The 13,624-nt window shown below is 46.9% G+C and overlaps 1 protein-coding gene across 1 annotated transcript in view; it reads left to right on the top strand.

The window, feature by feature from the left end:
* Positions 1-13,624, top strand: part of GABRR1 (gamma-aminobutyric acid type A receptor subunit rho1) — a 36,557-nt gene that overhangs the window by 12,492 nt on the left and 10,441 nt on the right. The window contains 4 exon segments of the mRNA XM_045865424.1: positions 5,158-5,203; positions 7,859-7,965; positions 9,400-9,467; positions 10,482-10,705. Of these exon segments, the coding sequence (XP_045721380.1) occupies positions 5,158-5,203; positions 7,859-7,965; positions 9,400-9,467; positions 10,482-10,705 (445 nt within the window).

The following is a 13,624-nucleotide window of genomic DNA, read 5'->3' as shown; positions in this document are numbered from 1 at the left end:
ACTTATTCACTATGTGGAAAAATGCACAACCTCTACAGCAATTCAATAAATATAATATAAATATAATATAAATAACATTATGGTAACATCCTTATTAGATAAATAAAAATTAAATGCACACATGCACATACACTCACTCACACACACCTTGTGCTGGTGAGTCTGGAGGAAACCAAAACCACATTTGTGGGGCTCTGCCAGTGGACCGACCCTTCCCACACCGCCACCCACCCATAGGGCCAGAGCTATAAGGTACCTCTAGTACCTTAGGGGTGATGCCTTCTGGAATCCGCTTGAAAGGTCTCCAAGCTCCCCCACAGCCCAGCCCCTTATTTCACAGCAGAGTAATCAGAAACAGACAGAAAGCAGAAATGTGTTGGGGCACCTGGGTGGCTCAGACGGTTAAGCGACTGCCTTCGGCTCAGATCATGATCCCAGAGTCCTGGGATCGAGCCCCGCATCGGGCTCCCTGCTCATCAGGGAGCCTGCTTTGCTGTCTCCCTCTGCCTGCCGCTCCCCATCCTTATGCTCTCTCTCTGTCAAATAAATAAACAAAATCTTAAAAAAAATAAAAGAAAGCAGAAACATGTTGTGTTCTCTCATCAGCCAGGAAAGCTGGGGCTTGAGACAGTATGCAGGCTTCCTCACTGGCTGGTGTCCTTCCTGCTCTACCAGGTCATTGCCTCAAAGAGCAATGTGGACAAAGTATGACAGCGGCCTGACTCAGGGTGCGCACTGGAGAGGAGCCCCGTGCTCAGTCTTAGGTGAGCAGCAGAGCAAGCTCAGCTGGTCTGGCCTACGTCTCCCTCCTGACCTCCCTCCCGTTGCCACACGGGCCTGCTTGCCGCTCCTTCCGCACCCTGAGCGGCCCCACCTCCTGGCCCCTGGCCGTGCCGGCCTCTGCCGGGAGCGCTCTTTCCTAGCCTCAGCAGGTGGTTCCCTCGTCTTCTCAGGCCTCTGCCTGATTGTCACTTCCAGGGAAGTGTTCCCCGTCCACCCATGTGAAACAGCCAGCTAAGCACCCACTCCCAAACCCTTACTCGGCTTGCCATCATCGCCCTAAATGTACGTTCCCATAAGGTAAGATGGAGCCCTGGTTGTGTGTCCATGAGAATTTCCTTTGACGTTCTGGCTTTGGCAGGAACAGTGATAGGCAACCCCAAGAACCCACCACTGAAGCTCTAAGTTCGATGGGATGGTGGCAGGAAGACTGGCTCCAGACAGTAAGGAGGCCTGGCTTTGTGACCTGGAGTTGCCACATACTCCATGACTTGTGACAAGTCACTGGACATCCTCAAGTCTGTTTCTTCCGTAGAGTGGAGTCAGTTAGCTCTGTCACCTCAGGGTTATTTTAAGGACTGTGTGAGCCGAAGTACGGGAAAGTGCTTTGACTACCATAAAGCTCAATAAACCCCTAAACACCCTGGGCCTCGCTATGCAATCTTGTGATGTGCACACCCTCATCCCACCAGGCACTCCTTAGGGCTCATCTCTGCTTGGGGGACAGTGACACCATGCACACCATCCAGGGACACTCCCCGGATCTGCCAACTAGAGGCCCGCCCCAGGGAAAGGCGATCAGTGTAGGCTGTCTTGCTCTGTCTGAGCTCTCACTGGTTTCATGCTATCGACTTGATGAGACACAGTAAGTTCCTAAGGTGTCTGTGTAATCAAAGTTCTAGCACATGGCCAGGAATCATCCTGGAGCTTAATTCAGCAGCTTTTATGATACCATTTTTTCTTCTTTGTCAATCTCAAGAAAGCATTTTCTCGTCTCCAATTCTCTGGCCTCTCTCTTATTTTCCAGATTTTCTCTGCTTCAGAATCCTTAAGTTTCCTGAGCTGTGATTCATCTGGATCTGTAGGCTTGAGTTCCATTTAACCAAAAATTAGAACAGTGGTTTTCAACATTGGCCAAGAAGGTTTGAAAGCTCTTGATGGCTGGGTCCCACCCCCGGTGTGGGGTGTGGCTTGGGAGGTTTTAAGCATCTCGGGTGACCCCAAAGTGCAGTCGGGCTCAGAAACCCTGAGTTAGGTGATCTCATGCCAACATTTTCACTATGCTGAGCAGCAACTGATTCACTGCCCCCTTCCCAATGCAGAGGCCAGTCTCTTTGACAGAGATTGGATTCTGCTAGCAGGGTCTCAGCCTTATCTTAATCGTTGGCTAACATTGCCCCTCTCCTCCCAGCAGCATATTTCCGTCTGCACACTCTCCCGGCTCAGAATACAACTTTAAGGAAAGCTGCTTGTCTTTAGCAGCTTCCTTGAGTATCACCTCATTTAAGCCTTGACCTCCTTGGCACATTTCTCACAGGACCATTTGACTCTTTGGAATGTACCTTTGGGTTTGTGCTTCTCCTTCCATATTTTGTACGTATTTTTGTGAAATCTGAGTTCTGCACACGGTGAGGAGCTGGGGCTACAGAAGTATATGAGATAGAGTCCCTCCCTGATAGAATTCACAGTGAAGTGCATGAAGTGGTCAGAAAGCCCTCCGCCACACGGGCTGGTGCATGTGGAGAGGAGAGGAGAAGTGCTGACTTTGGTGGGAAGGGGGGAAACCTAGGAATTCTTCTAGGAGGAGGTGATATTTGATCTGGGAGTGCAAGGCATTGCCTAGGTAAGAAGTATGAAGAATGTGGCAAAGATTTCCAGACAAATGGGATAGCAGGAGCAAAAGCATAGAGGTGTAATGGGCAACTGCAACAAGTGGGGGACCAAGTGGGACCTGAAGCTGGGAAGGAACCTTTATGTATACATGACTATTACTAATGCCATGAAAACAAGATTGTTTTCTTAATTGGTTGAAAAAATTCCTTTGTTATCAAAATTAAGTTCTCTATCTTCTCAGAGATAACAAAATCAGCAAAGTGAAGAAGAACTTATCAGGTGCTCTGCTAAGCTAAAAGAGGGAGACTTCCAGCAGACCCCTTGCTCATCACAGGTTCCCATCCCTGCTCTATCCAACCTCTGAGAGAGTTCTGAGATGAGCTTCAGGAAAACATCACCCACCTACAAGCTGACCAAGAACTATAACAAGAAAACATCAAGATGTACCATAGGTCAGAACTTTTTATTCTGTCCAAGAGGCTAGGATGGACGTGGTGGTTCAAAAAATGTACACCCTCTGTTCAGTCCAAAAAGGTGTCTCAAATGTCATCCTATGTCATCGTAACTTGGGACATGTCTATATTTTCTTCAAAACTTCTCAGGGGCTCATTCAATAAATAAGTGGCCATCAGTTTTGTGTAGGGTCCATGCTAGCTTCTATGTGAGGGGAAAGATCAGCTTGGGCCTTCTACATCTAACCCAAATTCCAAGCAATGGGAGCCAAATCTTCCAACGAGACACCATAGCCAACCTTGCTTCCAATTATGGAGCCAGACCATCTGGATTTGACTCCTGAATCCATCATATTTACAAGTTATTCAGACCCCCTTTGTCTTAGTTTCCTTATGTATAAAATGGGGATAATGATAAAGCCTACCACATAGGGTTGTTATGAGGACTAAGCCAAGTTAGTACATGTAATATAACTTAGCATAGTACCTGGCAGATAGTAACGACCCAAGCAGTGTTCATTATTCCTATCATTTGCTGTGTGTCATACTTCATTTCAAGATTAACAATCAGGGGCACCTGGCTGGCTCAGTCAGTAGAGCATGCAACCCTTGATCTGGGGGGTTGTGAGTTCGAGCCCCACATTGAGTAGGGCCTACTTAAAAAAATTAATAATCATACTCCTGGCTGGTAAAAAGATGCCAATGCCATGTAAAATATATCACGATATACTGTAACTTGAGTTTAAAAGCAAGTTACAGTGTCTCCTCTCTCTCTCTTGGAGGATAAGGGTATATGCAGATGGCAGAGATTATTTCTGAGTGGTTTTTATTTTCTCCTTTATGTTTAAATCTATTTTACAAATTTAACATGGGCATATAAGCAAAAAAAAGAAGTTATTTAAAAATATTAAACAACATCAGTGAGAAAGACTTTAAGGATCCTATTTATCAGTCTTTTCTAGGCTAGAATCTAAGCTTCACGATGGGAGAGGCAATGGCATTTCAGAGCTCATATCTGTTTCAGGCTGGCCCAAAGCCAAAGCAAGAACTGGGTCAAGCCCAATTCCCATCCCAAGCCCTTCTTTCGATTCCTCCTGCTTCCCTTTTCAGATGCCGATCAAGGCGGCTGATTGCTTCCTTCATTCCACTAACATGTGTTGAGAGCCCACAGGGGCCCAGCACTGTACAAGGTGCTAAAGATAAAGAAGACTCTGCCCTTGGTGGCCTGTGATCTCACCCTACCCGTGCTGACCATCAGTTGCCATGGCCTGTCGCCCAAAGACAGCGCTCCCTGCAATCTTAGCTCTTCCCCACTCCTGCCGAGCTCCTGCTTCTGCCCCACTTTGCTACAGATGACATAATCCCTACGCAACAGTCCTGATGTGTGTGCATCAGTCGAGTTCTCGCAGAAAACAGCATTGCCCTCAAAAGGGCTTACCCAATAATTGAATGAAGGGACTACTCATAGAGCTGACGGTTCAGGGAATGAAGCAGGCATGCCAATGTCCTCAAGGACGAGGACCAGCAGGAAGCCATGACTACCCACAGTCCTGGAGGGGAAATAGTATTATTGGAGCCTATTGAAGATACAGTGATTATCTGTAATCACAGAGCAACCAATTGCTAGTTCCTGGCATTGAAGCAGTGAGAGAATGAGGAATCAATGCCCTGCTCTGCCATCTCCTGCCAGTGCCCATTCAGCTGAACCCACAAGCCAGAGAGCAAGGATGCCCGAGTGATACAGGCCACCTGGAAATGTGGTACTCTCTGTAGTAACAGTTTCATGGTAGATCCAAGTTAAAAATGGCATCAGTTTCTGGTCTGGGTGAACTAATGGGGCAGATATTTTAAGGCAGACCTCCTCAGACCAGTTGTTCTAAGTAATTAATTCTCCAAATCCCTGCTCCTGTGGGTACTGGGAAAACACTCATCAAAAGGCTAAATCAGCGCATTGAAGCTTCGTAGTTTTGTTTTTTTCTTTCACATTTTATTCTGACTATATTGGAAGTAGATCTGAAGGGTGAGGGGTGGTTTGTTGATTTGAGTACCTAGGCTGTCTCTAGCACGCCTTTGTTTTTAATGTTCGTCGTAGACAGACGACGACCAGAAGTACACAAAGATGCCAACGGGTAAGACAGGCATGGCCACAAACACACGAGCACCATTCTAAAGATGTCTCTTCCCCACACCTCAACTGTGGTGACTTTCAGCAGCAACACCCCCCACCCCCCACCCCCCCACCCCTCTGCCCAGCCAAGGGGCACGAGGCAGAAGGTGGGAGACCAGAGGAAGGGAGAACTGGAAAGGAAAAGATGGTGGGGCTCCCAGCTCCAGCTGGGTGGGAGAGGATGCGGGAGGTGACGGGGACCGGTTTTCCTCCTCTCCAGGTTCCCGGCGTCTTCCTCCCTTACATCCAGAAGCAGCGTAGCTGGGTCCTGGCTCACAGTTCCGATTCTTCCCCTGGGCTGCTTCCTTTGCAGTCACTTCCTTACCTCAGAAGGAAACGTCCTTGTCGGCTCAGTAATGACAGTGGCTCCTTCCATTTGTGAACCCTTTGGAGTCTGAAGAGTACTTCCACACACATTATCTCATTTATTCCTCACAGCCCTTGTCAGCTCGCAGAGCTTTACCTTCTAGTGGTTGAGGAAACCGAGTCTCAGGGAACACGTTGCCTAAACGCACTGAGTAGGCAGCGTCAGAGTTTCTCTGTCTCTCAGCCACTGTTTCCCCCCACAATGATGAAAGTTTTCTTCAAGAAAGAAGATAGCAAAGGACTTAAAGGTGGACTGAGGTCATTATAAAGGAGGAAACCATGCATACCGAGGATAAAAGGAACCAGGGCAGTGACTCTCAAAGTGTTGTCTCCAGAGCAGTGGCATTGGTGGCACCTGGGAATGTCTTAGAGGTGCAGATTCTTGAGCCTCAGCCCAGACCTACTGAATCAGAAACATCAGAGGAAAGGGGAGGTTCGGGAACCTAGGTTTGAACAAACCCACCAGGAGATGCTGATGCATGCCAAAGTTTGGGAACCACTGCCTCCAGGGGAAAGGAGGTGGGTGTGGTGGTAGCCTGAAGAGAACGCACAGCTGGTGTTAGCATAAGGAGGAGCTGGGAAGGTAGTCAATGATTTCTTTGGATTCTAGAGATGGTGCTGATGGGTGAATGAAGACCGTTCAAGGCCACTGAAGCCTTGTTTGTAATAGCAGGAGACTAGAAACAACCCAAATATCCACCAATAGAGGATGGTCACATGAGTTATGGTGCATCCATGTACTGGAACACTACACAGTGTAAAGCAGAATAAGAGGCTTGAGGTATTTATTTATTTTTTTTTTTAAAGATTTTATTTATTTGAGAGAGAATGAGAGACAGAGAGCATGAGAGGGAGGAGGGTCAGAGGGAGAAGCAGGAGCCCGATGCGGGACTCGATCCTGGGACTCCAGGATCATGACCTGAGCCAAAGGCAGTCGCTTAACCAACTGAGCCACCCAGGCGCCCCGAGGCTTGAGATATTTAGATATGGAAAAAATCCGAAGTATATTTAAATAAAAGAAGAAAAAGCAGAAGAGTTTATATACTATGTTAACTTTGGATTTTAAAAAGGGGAGAACTAAGAACATATATTTGTATTTACTTGTACCTATAAGAAACTCCGGACAGAGACAAATCATTCAGAGAGGAACTTGTGGATGGGAGAATGGGAAAGATGGAAACAGAGATAAGATGTCAACTTTTTACTGCATTTCCTTTTCTAAAATTGTCCAACCCTTTAAATAGATTACCTATTCAGAAAAAATAAAAAATAAATAAAACAGCCATCAGTGTAATTCAGCAAGGGAAGAACGAGAGGCTGCCTCCTATGGAACAAGGATGGTGGGCATTTCCAAGGGCAGAATGGGCCAATAGAGGTCAAGGGTACCAAGTTCTGCCCACACCCACTGCCTCTCCCCTCCAGCTCAAACTCTCCCAGAATGGCCAAAACGCTTTGGGGGAGTTTAGACTTCTTAATAAGGCCAGGACCAGCAGTTCTCGGCCTTAGCTACACATTAAAATCATCTGGGAAGGGATGCCTGCGTGGCTCAGTCGGTTAATCATCTGCCTTCAGCTCAGGTCATGATCCCAGGGTCCTGGGATCGAGTCCCGCATCGAGCTCCCTGCTCAGTGGGGAGCCCTCTGCCTGCCGCTCCCCCTGCTTGTGCTCTCTCTCTCTCTGACAAATAAATGAATAAAATCTTTAAAAATAAAATAAAATAAAATAATCCGGGAAGCTTTTGGGCACCTGGGTGGCTCAGTTAAACATCTGCCTTTGGCTCAGGTTATGATCCCAGGATCCTGGGATTGAGTCCCATATCGGGCTCCCTGCTTGTCGGGGAGCCTGCTTCTCCATCTTCCCCCACCCCCGGGTCATGCTCTCTCTCTTTCGCTACCTCTCTCTCTCAAATAAATAAATAAAAATCTTTAAAAAAATAAATAAAAAAAATCATCTGGGAAGCTTTTAAAAATACCAATTGTCAGGCCCCATTCCCAGAGCACCTAAATCCAAATCTCTGAGGTGGGGCCTAGGCATTGTTATTTTTAAAGTTCCTCAGTTATGATTCTAAGCCACAGCCTTGGACCTTCTGGGTCAGCTCATTTATCCAGAAAGCTGGAGAGAAGAAGAGAGAATATCCAATAGCTTAAAAGAAGAAATAACACATCCCATCGAACCTGTCACGATCAAATCTGACTGCAAATTTTTTTTTTATCTGTCTTGACTGGAATCTGTGATGAACCTGTTTCTCCCCGCTTGGCAGCCCAATTCTGAAGCGAAGCCCTGATATCACCAAATCACCACTGACCAAGTCAGAGCAGCTTCTGAGGATAGACGACCATGATTTCAGCATGAGGCCCGGCTTCGGAGGTAGGAGACATGCACTCATGGTGGGGTCTGTCCACCTGTCCACGGGTAGAAGTCAAACCAAGGGACCACCCTGCTTTGCTCTCCCCCAATCAGATCGGCCTCCATCGTGCTTGGAGGCCAAGACGGAGCCCACAGCATCTTCTGAGCATCACCGCTGCCCAGCCCTGCCGTGAGCTCTGCTAAGCACATTCCCAGGCTACCTAGCTGAGCTGTTGTCCGGCCACTGCTCCATCAGGAAGGCTGGGGACCGGTGAGGCCAGCTGGCTGTGGGCCGGGCCAGGGGAAGACCAGGCAGCTGCAGCCCAAAGCTGCCTCCTGAAAATGCTCAAAAATAACAACCTTCGACTAAATTCGTGCTCATCTGGGAGCTGGCAGACGGGACTGTGGGTGTCAATCTGAGGGCAGAGTGTGGTCTGCTGGGTTTAATTAAATGAAACTAGCTTGAGAAAATAATGATCTAGTGCAGAGGGCTGTCACAGCCCTTTGAAGCTTAGCCTGCAGCTGGTGGATTTCAACCCCTTCAGTGTCAAATAGGGTTTTCATCCATATGGGTTTCTTCCTGGAATAAAATATTTATTTTAGAAATTGTTCTCAGTTTTTTATTTCTCCCAGCCACCTTCACCCAAAGAATAAACAGGTTCTAGAAGGCGGTCTCTATCCAATCCATAACCTGCCGCTGTTGGATCTAAACTTACCTCCATCCATGATAATCCAAGGGTTCTCCAAGCCTGCCCCACATCCAGGGAGAGAAAGGGGCAGCGATCTATTCCCTTTATAATGCTTTCCTTCTCTTGATGAATATTACGTTTTCATGGCCTAGAAATGCCAAAAAAAAAAAAAAAAATTCTAATGTTCCAAGGCCACCCTGGTGCATCATGTCCCCCTTGGGAGCGACTCCATCATGTGGCAAAGATGCAGATCTGTGGGCTTGGCAAACGACCTGAATGTGGCTTTGGTTCTGGGTGCCTATTTACCAAGCAGTGCCTTTCTCATGGCCAGACAGAGACATTGGCTTCCATGACAAAATCAGGAGGCAAACATAAAGAATAAAGTAGACGACCTCGTGCTAGGGGGTAAATCCTTAGATTAGACCCAACTTTGAGCTAGGTCTTCACTGTACCTTTCGATGAGCATGTGTAACCAAAGAAGAAAGCTTCAGAGGAAGCTCATCGTTTCAGAATCACCTGAATGATTCAGACAAAAGCTTTAAAAAACAAAACAAAACAACAGCAACCTTTGCTGGAATATTCCAGGGAGCCAGCCCATGATTCAACCCTTTGATTTCTGGCTTCGCTTCAGCTTGACATGTGGGGACGCCAAACCTTCAAATCTGGCAGGAGCCTGAGGAAACGGGTTCCAGGGGGAACGCTCCTCATGCCTGTAGTAAAAATTCAAGTAAAAAGAATAAATGTTCTTGCCACGCCCCGTTTGCAGGTCCAGCCATTCCTGTCGGTGTGGATGTGCAGGTGGAGAGCTTGGACAGTATCTCAGAGGTCGACATGGTAAGCGCTTCTGTTGCTGGGGCTGTGGGCAGGTGGATTCACACGGGGCCTGTGCTGGGCCAGGACGTCCACACACCCGAATTCACTGGGTCTCACAACTCCCCGGGCCATGGGAATGCCCATTCTCATTTTATAGGTGGCTCAGGAAGGTTAAGACTCTTGCCAAAAGCCACCCAATTGGTATGAGACAGAGCTGGATGGCAAAGTTGATCTCCCTCCAGTGCCTAGGCTCTTGCCACGGGCATGTGCTCTCTAGGCAAAGGCTCTCCACAGAAACAGTAGGGTCCAAGGTTGCAGCTGTCAATGGCCAGATGTTCTACAGCTGGAGATCCTGTATCTGGATATGGAAATGCGGAACAGCTGAAAGGGGTCCCCTTTTCCCCTTGTTAGTGGGTTTAGGTGGGAAAATGGAAAGTTCTACAACTCCTCGACTTACAGGACTGTTTACAGCCTTATCTTAGTTTGGGTTCTCCAAAAAGCAGACTTGAGAGAAACATTCTAGCACAAGTAGTTTATTTGGGAGGTGACCCCCGGAAACATGAGGAGAGTGGAGGGAGGTGAGACAGGGATGGGGAGAAAGGAAAAGGCCTCTGCCTTCAAACCAGTTACCACTGTGAATCTCAGTCCCACTGGGGGAGCTCCGAGAGTCAGCGAAGAACACACTCCGGGTTATCCCAGCTGAGGGCCCAAGGAGCTGGGGTGCTTATCTAGCCCTTCCCACCCACCCCGTCCCCCCAGCACGTTGAGGGTCAGCAGTGCTGGCGGCAGTACGTTGCCAGTGTGGGGGCAGATGCCGGGGGATGGGCTGCGGAAACGGGTTCTGCCAGAAGTCTCTGGCTGAGTCCCTCCCCTGCAGTCCTCCTCCTACTGCAGCAAACCCCAGGGACCGGGTGCAAGACCTCGACTCTGCGGTTTCATTCCCAGCCAGGTGATGGCTCCACGGGGCGCCCCGGGTCCTGCAGACACCCAGTAGGTTCAGTGCGTGGGGTTCCCCTCTCTCCCCCTCCCCTCCAGGACTTCACGATGACCCTCTACCTGAGGCACTACTGGAAGGACGAGAGGCTGTCCTTCCCGAGCACCAACAACCTCAGCATGACGTTTGACGGCCGGCTAGTGAAGAAGATCTGGGTCCCCGACATGTTTTTCGTGCACTCCAAGCGCTCCTTCATCCACGACACCACCACGGACAACGTCATGCTGCGGGTCCAGCCGGACGGGAAAGTTCTCTACAGCCTCCGGTAAGGCCCTGGCAGCCCCCCTGCGCCCGCGCTCTGCCCTTAACCTGGAGGTCCCCTGACTCCTGAAGCAGGGGCGGAAAGGCAGGTCATTAACCACAAGGGCAGTTTGGCTCTTTGGCTTTCAATAGCCAGCTTCTAACCTCTCAGGAGGCGCCACCTTTTCAACGTCAAGGGAGACCAATTTTACGCAGGAGAAAAAATTGTAAGGAATTATTTAGTCTCAGAAACACATTTGTGTGGGGAGCCTGGGTGGCTCAGTCATTAAGCGTCTGACTTCGGCTCAGGTCATGATCCCAGGGTCCTGGGATCGAGCCCCGCATCCGGCTCCCTGCTCGGCAGGAAGCCTTCTTCTCCCTCTCCCTCTCCCACTCCCCCTGCTTGTGTTCCTGCTCTCTCTCTCTCTCTGTCAAATAAATAAATAAAATCTTAAAAAAAAAAATAAATAAACACATTTGTGGGAAGTTCTCCAGCTGATACTTAAGATTTAGGCCTTATCCTGGAGGTTCTATTTTAATTTAAAAACTTTAATCAAAGTTTTATTTAGTTTTCTTTATGTAGACTCTAGTGGGATTCAGCGAAATAGATAATGTATTCTTCTGAAAGATTTGCCTCCTTAGATGTCTCAGTTCCCATCTTTCAGGTATATTTTAGAACTTGGGCTAGGAGAAATTCTCTTAGCTGACCTGACCAGCCACAGGCATGTTTGGTATCCTTTCTCACCACAGTGTCCTACTGAAAAACTGGAAATCCCGGGCTGCTTTATGACTTTAAATGGTATTCTGAGCATCACTTTTAAATATGAAGAATACAGTCTTTTTTTCTTATGAGCGCAGATGCCTTAGAAATGTTCAAGCGCTCGTTAATTACTGACCTTGAGAAGCTTTCCTTAAACACAGGCGCCACAGCCTGGTTTTCACTGTCGGCCAGCTTTAGAAACTCATGGTGCCCCCCTTCCCCGGGGAGGGGGGGGCACGGATGTGTGCAGATGAGCCGCAGTCCTTCAAGGAGAAGGGGCTCTGCTTGCTGATTTACTCCTCCTGTGCTGGGCTCATGGTGCATTTCAGTTGTTGTTTGTGTTTTTTTTTTTAAAGATTTTATTTATTTATTCAAGAAAGAGAGAGAGGGAGATGGAGAGAGAGAGCTCAGGTGGAGGGCAGGGAGAGGGAGAAGCAGACTCCCCCCTGAGCAGGGAGCCCGATGCGGGGCTCGATCCCAGGACCCTGGGATCATGACCTGAACTGAAGGCAGACGCTTAACCAACTGAGCCACCCAGGCGCCCTGGTGTATTTCAGTTTTAAAGATTTTGTTTCGGTAAAGACGAATCCATACACCAGTGTCTAAGTACGGGATGCCTGGACAGTGGCACAGTGTATCTTTTGGGTCAAAGATGGCAATGTTGAAGCTGAATTTCTGCCCCCACCCTCCAAAGGAATATTTATGATGACCCCTCAATACCCACCCTGGCTTGGGACCTAAAGCAATTAGTTGCTAGGCTCAGAGTTGAGGTATGGGGTTTTCCTTTCCACAGCTTAAAATGCCTCCGCCCCCATAGAAGTACTCAGGAGGGTCAAGGAGGTGCAGTCCCTTCCCCCAGCCATGTTGGGTTGGTTTTCCCTGGAGTCCTCACATCTGAGGCAGGCTGTCAAGACAGCCTAAAGCTCAAAAACCACCCACAAAACAGCACAACCTGATGGCACCACCAGGGACACACAAGACTAGACCGTAATGCACGTGACCACTGGTATGCTGGTAAATATTTAACTACTGGTTGTCTGGGGTGAACGTATGCATACATATGTGTACATAAGCTTATTATAAACATGGCTGATACAAAGGATGTAAAGTACATGATTTATAAGTGAAACAATATATGTAATACTTTTTGTTATAAATCCATACACTTACAACTTCAGTATGATTTCCTATTTCTTATAAAATCCCATTTTTCCCAGTTTTATTGAGATATAATTGACATATAACCTACTATTATTTTTTATAATTCTATTGCCAACAATAATTCTATAAAATCATGCTATGAATAAATGTTTGTAAACATTTTTGTGATTATGTGATTTACAAATGAGTGTAGATCGGATAAATGATTGTTGATATTTTTGTTTGCTTTATTATTTTTTTTAAGTAATCTTTACACCCAACATGGGGCTCTAACTCACAACCCCGAGATCAAGAGTCGAATGCTGTACCAATTGAGCCAGCCAGGTGCCCCTATTTTTGTTTACTTTAGTAAGACAAAAATGAAACAGCCAAGGACTATGTAGGAACTTCATTCATTCATCAAAGACATAGCAGCTTCCTTGCTGAATTGGATAATAGCTTTTAAATATTGGAAGACTGTATCCTTAATTTTTTATACTATTTATATAGTATAGCAAAAAGATATAACACATTTTTGGTTTAATCTGCTTTCTTAATTCTAGACAATCTACAAAACAATAAATCAAGCCCAGATTTGTAGCATTTGCTGATTTCTGTAGTGTAAATACTCTCATCACAGCTGACTTCAAACTACCAACCTATTGTCACTCAATGCAGAGTTGGGAAGAATGCATAGTAGCACACTGTTAGTATTTTCTACCAAGTAAACATTATAGATGTAACCTCAGGCGTATCAATAATAGTAAAATAATTAAGAAGGGATGAGTTTTGAGTATTTATTAGCTTGTTTTAAATATAAGTTGCTTGAGTTTATATAATTTAATTTTTAATAATGGCTATATTTAGGGGCACCTGGCTGTCTCTGTCAGTAAAGCGTGTGACTCTTGATCGTGGGATTGTGGGTTCAAACCCCATGTTGGGTGTAGAGATTGCTAAAAATAAACTCTTTTTTAAAAAAAATAATGGCTCTGTTGAACAACCAGCTTACAAACTTCCTGAAAATCTAGCAGGCAGCTTTCCTGA

The sequence above is a fragment of the Mirounga angustirostris genome, unplaced genomic scaffold (genome assembly GCF_029215605.1).
Source record: "Mirounga angustirostris isolate CCGP_5_RB_7025 unplaced genomic scaffold, mMirAng1.0.hap1 SCAF_8, whole genome shotgun sequence".
Classification (NCBI taxonomy): Eukaryota; Metazoa; Chordata; class Mammalia; order Carnivora; family Phocidae; genus Mirounga; species Mirounga angustirostris.
The sequence above is the reverse complement of the archived record's forward strand: the minus strand, read 5'-3'. Positions and strand labels throughout refer to the sequence as shown.